At 36.4% G+C, this 9,001-nt stretch overlaps 1 protein-coding gene across 1 annotated transcript; it reads left to right on the top strand.

Moving 5' to 3' along the window:
• Positions 1–4,259: 4,259 nt before the first annotated feature.
• LOC101304343 lies at positions 4,260–8,506 on the top strand. The gene is made up of 6 exons (XM_004290497.1): positions 4,260–4,472; positions 6,880–7,016; positions 7,111–7,369; positions 7,532–7,593; positions 7,734–7,815; positions 8,177–8,506. The coding sequence occupies exons 1-6, from the start codon at positions 4,397–4,399 to the stop codon at positions 8,278–8,280; spliced, it is 720 nt and encodes a 239-aa protein (XP_004290545.1). The 5' UTR covers positions 4,260–4,396; the 3' UTR covers positions 8,281–8,506.
• Positions 8,507–9,001: the final 495 nt, after the last annotated feature.

Here is a 9,001-nt window from a genome sequence, read left to right as displayed (position 1 = left end):
AGGCGCGCCCTCGCCGGTGCTCGCCGGTGCCGTACGGTGGCGAAAGGAGGGATATCCGCACCTGCTAATGTCTATATATGTATATATATATATGAGGCCGGATATGGAGCGCACGTCCGCAAGTGCACACGGAGCTCCGTTCACCACCATCCGGCGCCGACGACAGCGCGCCTCCACCCTAGCGAACTCCAGCAACATCCCCGATCATTTTCTCTCCCCGGCGAGTCCGCCGAAATCCAGTTTTCCGGCGAGATCACCCAAAAATTCAAATAAAGTCGATATATACGGAAACTGGAATTATCTCGCCGGAAACTGGAATTCGGCGGACTCGCCGGGGAGGGAAAGTGATCGGGAACGCTGCTGGAGTTTGCTGGGGGGTCGGCACCCCGTCGTCGGCGCTGGACGGTGGCGAACGGACCTCCGTACGCACTTGCGCACGTGCACTCTGTATCGTTTCCGTTTATATATATATATATTAACTAACTAACACCCCTTTACATATGTTACTAAGGTTTAACTCTCAAAAGTTAGAAAGAGCAAGCAAAAGTGCCCCTCCACAAATCCAATGATGTGATCTAATGAGGCAAAGTTACTGCACTTTTCCACTATGCAGTACAAAAAAAATACATGACATATGTCTTTCTTCCTGTACCCTTTCCATTTCACTTGATCACCTTTACTCGATTATGGGTATCAGCAGTAGCCGTTTCACCGACTCATGAGCATCAGCGATAGCTGCTTCATCGCCGAGCTTGCTAGGCTCTTTTTCGCATGGCTTTAGGAGTAGGAAACGATATGAACGAGCTGGAACCCCAAAGCTAATCCAATCTCTACTGTTTAATCTCACAAGATCATTCTTTTGCATATGTGTGTCATTAACAGCGATTTCACGAGTACTAATATCTTGAATATATATATATATGTCGCTTCAGTTCTTTTGAACAACAACACATCATGGTATCGGGAACTCATATAGTGATGCAACTGGAAATCACACTCTGGCATCCATCCAAACACGTAAGAGCCTTTCTTATAAGTACAAGCCTATTTCTTCAGCAACGCCTCCATGCATCGCCACGCGTGAGCTGAGGCCGCCGTGTGCAGCTGAGATCTCCCCGAGTCTTCATCCAACTCATTCACCAGCGGTGGAACCTTCCCGAGCTCGCCGTCGAGAATTGCGGAGGCGTATTTGGTTTAGTCGAATCGACAATAGAGATGCAGAAGCTTGGACGCGGTCCTCTGGTTCAGCATGCCGCCAGCAATTGGCTTCATCTCAGCCACGAACTCGTCTTTTTTGTCTTGATAGAGGGCTCTCATCTCACCCTTCTCAGCCTCAATCATACTATGGCATTCTTCCAAACACGTAAGAGCCTTTATCATATACATTATGTTTTAACACTTTTCTTATTACGGAAGAACTCCAGTTGGTATTGGAGGCATGGAATATAGCTCGGGATTTGATATTCATAATTCCAAATAAAATCAGAAAATAACGTAATAGATTTCATTAGTGTTTCTCCACCTTTCAGTGAATGTAATACTTTTCTACCTATGATTGAATTTGATCTACTATAAAATAAGGGTTTGTTGTTAGATAATGTAGCACGAACTGAAGTTAATTGAAATCGATCATAAGGTTTGATGTATGATCCACTAACCTTTAGAGGTCTTCTTAGACCGAGATCTTTGTTGTGTACTGTACTACCCTTTTGAAGGTTTTGTTAGATCTAGATTGTCGATATCCTTCTCAAAATGCTTTGTCATAATAGGCTGAGAAACTTCAGCTCTGTGTTGCCGGTGGATGGGGTTGTGATAAGGTTTTGCATTGAACTCGAATTTGGTGGAAGTTAGAGTGAAGAAAAATTATTTCGAGGGGTTGGCGCATGGTCATTCATGTGTTTGTTTGTAGGCTTTTTTTTTTTGGTAAATGAATCATGTTTTGTTTTGTGTTTTTGATCAGTGAGAAAATGCTATAGATACATTGACATTACAACAATGGCTAGGTGAAGTAAGATTTCTGAGATCAACATTCACTATGTTACGAAGGAGCAAGCAAATGATAATATTTATATAGTAGGTGTGTATGTTAAGTAAGCTCTCAAGATACTCTTTCTATAGTACTGCGCATGTTAACTAAACTCTCAAGCAATTAAGGTCAAGGTTTAAGGGTTTATACTTCTTTTTCTTTGTAGCTAATTGAAACGTGTTGCATGTCTCTTGAACACTTGAGACAATGATTCAAGACATCAAGCAAAATTGTGAATGCTTTGATATATAGTTGCTCTTTTTAGCATGAGAAATTTTGGTTAATAACCTCTTTTAGGTGCTTGAATTGATTTTGAACCATGTTTTTACAAACAATTGAAGAATAACCATATCAATGGATCAAAACTCTATCTCATATACCCTCATTTAAATTTCTCCTTCTTCTTCTTCTTCGTCTTCTTCTTCTTTTTTATTTATTTTTTATTTTTTTATAAACCTCCATCAACATTTATTCAAGATTAGATTCAAGAAAATATATTGAGATCAAATGCGAAGCGTTTCCTCTTCGTTGGGATTTCTTCTCTTTGGAATTTGAAAAATGAAATGATATGCCAAATTGCCAATTATAAGGGGACATTAGTAATCATGATTCAATCACTGCAATCAATTTCTAGGTTTAACTCTTCCGTGTGCTTAAATGCAATTGTGGTTGATGATTTATACAACGCAATTATTGAGTAGTGAACTTTAAGTTATAGCTTTGATCCAAGATTGCTTTTTGGTAGTGAGAATTGATACATTGCATGTTAAATGTGAATGCGATTGTTGGAGGCTCAATTATTTTGAAGATATTCAAATGTTCAAGGCTTTCTCTTATGTATCTACTAGGAACTACCGATCGTTAAAAAAAAAATAACAGAAAAGCCATTGAGAGAGATAAAAAGAAAAGATCTATGAGTTATACAAAATCAAATAAGGACAGTTAAGACTTTATGTTCATTGAAGTGGTCATTTTTCAACTATTTATAAAATATGGTTAGAAATCAATTCCAACACCTAAAAGATGTTATTTATCAAAATTTCTCTTTCAAGATTTATTGGGTATTTTTAAATGTACCTAGCAAATAACTATTACCCATCAAATATATAAATCTACCCAACACCACACTTTTTGACCAAACTTTCTACTTTTATCCTTTGTTTTAACACACCCAGCAAACACTATACGTATTCAAACCGACCGAAACATATAATCGGCAAAACCTAAATCTCATCTCCATCATCGTAACTAAGATTTGGGATATGCACTTGTTAAGCAACTTGGTATGTTTATGATGTCTTTGACATATGTATTCTTTTGTGTTCTTATGTGAGTTCTTGTTGGTTGTACTTTATATCCTTTTTCTTAATAAATTGGGATTAGAGAGTTCTCCGGTCCATGTTCTGGCCACAAAAAAAAAAAACTAAGAGTTGGGATTAAGAAGAACATTAATCTTGTTATAAGATCTCATGTTGCATCTTTTATGGGTGACGATCTCTCTTCCCATCTGTTGTACTGTTGACCGGGTTTGTTCTGATACTTCTCCACTCCGGCGGCTCCTCATTTTCAACTTCACAGAGTATAATTAAGGATAGAGAACCACAGATAAAGAGACCCCAATGCTTGATGCCTAATAAAGTGCTCATACTGATGATATATGCAACGCTACCACTAAAAATAAAAGATCTGGTGCATGTCAAGGTAACCAACAAGTCGCAGACAAATTGTATCAACTGAATCAAAAGGAATAACAACAATATGATTGCAATAAAATATTGGTTGTATATATTTACACCAACAGATGAATTTAAAAGTAGTCTATGGAAGTGCATAAGGATTAGTTTTGTTTTTTTGCTTGCTCTTTTACTCGATGATGGTGTTTCTTAGATTGCTAGGTTTGCATTTTAAAATTAGGGTAAAGTTGGAAAATGATTAAATGCTGGGTATATAAATATTTTTAGAAGCAATCTATGTTTTTTGTGAAGCTAGTTTTCCGACAAATGCCCTTGCAAATCTTGGTCACACAAGGAACAAGGATACTGATTAGGAATGATCTTGTCCTTTTCTGATTAGAAACGTAGTTTTTAGTTTTATAACCATTTAGATGTTTGTGAATAAAAATTCATATTTTAAAAAAAATTACCAGATAAATTGTCCAAACTATCCTTGATATATGAAAAAAAAAAAATGACTATATATATAGAAGGATCTCTGAACACTGAAATTTGGACGAGTTGTTATTTCGGCGAGTTGAAGCGTACAACAAGTTTGGCATCAAGAATCTCTGAAATTCTTATTAGGGTTCTTCTTGTTCATTCAGATTGGTCCACATTTTCTTTACAAATTTGGAGTTCCGCAGAAAAATTAAATATGGCGGACAGCCTCTGGAACCCGCAGCTGCAACTTTTTCCGTCCGGTGCCGCAAAACGACCCCGCTCTGACTACGGTACCACCCTCTATTGATTAGCCTACACTCACTTCCTGATATTCAATTTGGCTCTATTGTTTATTTTAATCTGCTTCCTTATTGGCTTGCATTGTTGTTTTTGTTTTTTGTTTTTTGAAAGGATTGGCTTGCATTGTTTGGTTTTGTTATAGGATGCTTATTGTGTGGGTTGATGATTATTGGTTTGGTCTTTCATACTTTAATCAAACTTTGCCAAAATTGGAACTTGTGGGGGCTACATTGTTCTTGTATTTTGTGTTGCGAGACGGTGTGCTTGTTATGAACTCTTGTAACAAGAAACATTAAAGAATGTGTATTCTGTACTTGTTAAGCAGTTCGAAGGAAATTACGAGTGGATGATATGGCTTATCTTTGGTTGAGGTTTCTATCAGAAGCAGAGTAGTCAATATGTAAAGAGTTGGTTTAAGGCCTTATGGGTGATGTATGACTTAACTAAGCCTGGAATCGTTTTATAGAATGTGGAAAGCTGATAAATATCTGTTTATTGGACTGTATGATTCGTTATTCTCTATTCTTGCTCTTCAAGCTAAAGATTTTGTTATTTACCTTACCTTCGCTATAGTTATTTTGGATTTCGGGATGTAGACACTAAACCAGCTGAGTTATTAACTTGGATAAAATTAGATCTTAGTCGGTTTGACAGTTTTGAGCCTTCTATTCTGTTATAGATCAATATGGGAAATCATGACTTTCTGAGCAAAGAAAGATGTAGGTGGGGTGATGCAAATGATTTCAATATTCTAGTTAGGATATTTAGTTACTGTCATTACAATAAATTCTTGTAGCAATGTATATCTTTTGGGGGACTCACGGCTTTTGTATGGCAAGGTTTCAAAATCTTGGTTTCCATTATGACTACCACTGTTGCAAGATTCTCAAAGTTTTGGTATACCTTTTCGTTAACAATTTGTATACACGTCTATAATATATTTAAGGTTTTGATCTTGATTCTATGTTATTTGGTTTTGCTTATCAATCATGCATGTCATGGAAATATTAGTAGATATTTTCATATTATCATATGTCATAATGTGCTCATTATATGTTTGTATTTCTTTCATGAGAAATGTAAATTTGTCATATAGATAACAAGGGATCTTTTGCTGATCACTTTGAGCTTTTTTACTTTGATAATTTAATATTTTACATGTAACTGGTGTTCTCTTTTGGGTCGAATATGTAGATACTGTTCTTTTTTCTTTTTCTATTTTTCTGAGAAGATATGGATACTGTTTGGTTTGTAAGTTTTATGAGAAGAGTCCCTCTCTCTGACTCTGACTAAGAGTTTCTTTTCAAAATTTACTTTTCAAAATTTAATGATTCTGGTTTTCTTTATTTCATTGTCAGGTATACATTTCTAGATTCTATTTTTGAGGATGTACCTTTCATTCTTTTCTTATATATCTTGATTTTTCTCTGTCTTTGGGTTGTCTTTAGTTTCTGGCAGATTTCCAGATTCTCTTGTGATCGATATGTCCCTTTCTTTTGTGTCTTTTTTTTTTTATCATTCTTGTGTTTGCTTTCATCTTAAAATATAAAACCTCTCAACTTTAAGTTTCACATCTCAATAACAATATAAAGCCATGCTGCTTGTATATTTTCATGATCATGACCTATTCTGTTAGCAATCCTCTGCTTTTATTATCTGTTGAGGTTAACTTCCTATCTAACCAGATCCCAAGTACTTAGTTTTCTAGAACCATCAGTAATGAGCATATAAATTATTACGTGGCAGTCTGAGTGAATGGATGTTTTCACTTGTTAAAATATGTTTTTGTGAGAAGACTGGTTGACGGTATTGATATTTTTAATTCACTGAAATTTAAAAATTTAAAAGGTAATTCAAGACTGTTGTTTCTTTTCTTTGGGATCTCGCTCCACATATTAATTGGTATCTAGTAGACTTCTTTTCTTCACAATCATGAGATGGTACGCATTTTGGTCATACACATGCATTGCAAATCGATTAATGTGAAGATGTTACAACTTTAGATGGATATCATATCCATTTTTTCATTCATTTTCATTTGAATACTTATTGTATGTTTGTTGATTCACTTTCAGAACTGTAATCATCACAGGTCATATAGTTGTTTCCAGATGCTTTGTTTCCTTTAGTCTTAACCTAATAGAAGTTTACTGTTCAATCACCGCTTAGAGGCTAATCTCTTAGTTTCTACCGCCTGTAGAGCAAATTTAATAGATGGATGCCTTGCTTTATCCTGTTAGATGGATTGTCCGCTACATCTGTCTAATTTTGATATATGAATAAGTTCATGATTAGTCCGTTCTGTCTGCTGTTTTACATGCTTTCTTTATGTGATCAGTAGTTGCTCACCTCCAAAACTAAGCATTACTTTTCTGTGTTTTCAAATCCATCAAACAGACCTCCCAACTTCTGGTCTGTATTCAGGTCATGAGATGAATAACTATTTAGCACATGATGATGATTTTGGTGGTCCTAGGGCTGTAAAGGATACAAAATCAATTGGATCTGCATATGACCGTTATCTTCAAACTGGGGTGACTTCCTTAAGCATTTGAACTATGTTTACTTTACTTTGTGTCATATCTTTATGAATTTAAACTGAGACATTCATCCTATTCGCTTTTGAAGCAAATGTCTTCAACTACCATGGTTGGAGTTGGATTGGGGAGGCCTGTTGGCAATGGAATGGCTGATCATTTGATGGGTCGCCCTGGTGCTGTTGCTTCGGATTTAATTAGTGGTCGAAATATTAGTCTTGCTCAGCTCCCAGTGGATGCAATATCTAGACTAGCACCTGGACATGAAACAGCTCCTTTACCCCCAGATGCTACCAACACTTTATACATAGAAGGGCTTCCTCCTGACAGCACAAGGAGGGAAGTAGCTCGTATCCTTTATGATGTTTTCATGCTGTCTGAGAATAATAGGGATCTTTCTTTTCCCAATCTTATGTTTTAACCTATGATGCATGGACAATATAAAACTTTTAACTCAATAGTTCTGTAAAATATTTTTCTTCACTTGATTTTATCCTTTACAACTTTTCAAGATATCTTTCGCCCCTTTGTGGGATATAAAGAAGTGAGGCTTGTGAGCAAAGAGTCCAAACTTGTATGTAGATCATGGATGTTTCTAGACTTGTTTTCCTTATTCTTGATCAGTTAGCATTATCTTTGTATCACTTGGGTTTTAATTTCAGAAGCATGAATTTTTAATCTTCTTTTATTCACATTCTGTTTTCCCAAATGCAGCGTGGTGGTGATCCTCTTATCCTCTGTTTTGTGGATTTTGTAAATCCAGCCTGCGCTGCAACTGCCATGAGTGCTTTGCAAGGTGAGTATGAATGCTTCCCCAACCTTGATCTTTTTCTTTTTTTGTTCCTTTGTAATTGATATTAGTACAGTATTCAATTTTATCCTCAGTAACATAATTCTAAAAACTTTACATGAACAATAAGTGTAAAGAGCAGTGTTGAGGCCATTAATCAAAGAATTTGATAATTAAAAAAAAAAAGAAAAGCAAAGGCTGTAGATGGATAGTTGTGATTTTAAAGAACAATTATAAATGAGGCTTTCTCTCTCCAAACCTTGTATAACTATTGAGTATAAACTAGATGCAGTGCTCACTATAATATCCCAAGCTACTGTGTTTTTTGAAATGCTTGGAGATGCTAACATTGTTGTTGGAATCACAGGCTATAAAATGGATGAACACAATCCCGATTCTAATTACTTGCGGCTGCAGTTTTCTCGGTTCCCAGGTCCAAGGTCTGGACATGGAACCCGTAGTAAGAGGTGAATAGGCTTTAGGTCATGAGACACATCCATATAGAAGCAATGCAGATTGCATTTAGACATGTACGTTTGACATATTGTCCTTTCTGGAGTGGCTGTTTTACATTGCACAGAATAAAGCTTGGGCACGCATGAGATCATAAGCACTGGAAATGCACATTGTAGCATCTAGGCAGTGAAACCAGGAAGAATTTTACAGATAAGAAGTAATACCAGATAGAAAGGATAACTTACTTTTACTGGTTTCGTTCATTCTCTTGTAAACATTTTAGCAGCTGAGTTTCAAAAATCATAGATTTTGGTAATGGATTGTGCCTTTTGTGTTTGAGATGCATATTAAGGGGCCCCCTCCCCCAGTTGGGAAGATTCATATTGTCCTTTCTGGAGTGGATTAACTCAAACGCCTTGCATGTAGTTCTGGAGTCTTGTCCAACAAGTTGCCAAGTCTAGCTAACGGTTTAGAATATGTCAGGGATTCATAATTGTACTCGGCTGCTCTGGGATTAAGATCATGTTGGGATCTTACTCTTGTGAGTTTTATACCCCAAAAGAAGAAATGATATCAAAGGGCTTACATTAGTCAAGTTCTCTTCTACTGCATTTTCTGAGGAAAGAGGTTACTGTATCTTAATTTGTCATTTTGAAACAGACTTGTATTTTTTTCTGGTCTGCAAGGTCTGGTACTTTTATCTGGTCTGTAAGTTCCAGTTCAGTAGATCAATGTC

The sequence above is a fragment of the Fragaria vesca genome, linkage group LG2 (assembly GCF_000184155.1).
Source record: "Fragaria vesca subsp. vesca linkage group LG2, FraVesHawaii_1.0, whole genome shotgun sequence".
Classification (NCBI taxonomy): domain Eukaryota; kingdom Viridiplantae; phylum Streptophyta; class Magnoliopsida; order Rosales; family Rosaceae; genus Fragaria; species Fragaria vesca.
Note: the sequence above shows the minus strand (reverse complement) of the source record. Positions and strands in the feature narration are given on the sequence as shown.

What these genes read in the sequence shown, in the direction of transcription:
- LOC101304343 (XM_004290497.1), top strand. Translation starts at nt 4,397, where the DNA reads ATGGCGGACAGCCTCTGGAACCCGCAGCTGCAACTTTTTCCGTCCGGT. An exon ending in ACCGTTATCTTCAAACTGGG is followed by an intron (nt 7,017 to 7,110) that starts GTGACTTCCTTA and finishes TCGCTTTTGAAG; the next exon opens with CAAATGTCTTCAACTACCAT. An exon ending in CACAAGGAGGGAAGTAGCTC is followed by an intron (nt 7,370 to 7,531) that starts GTATCCTTTATG and finishes CAACTTTTCAAG; the next exon opens with ATATCTTTCGCCCCTTTGTG.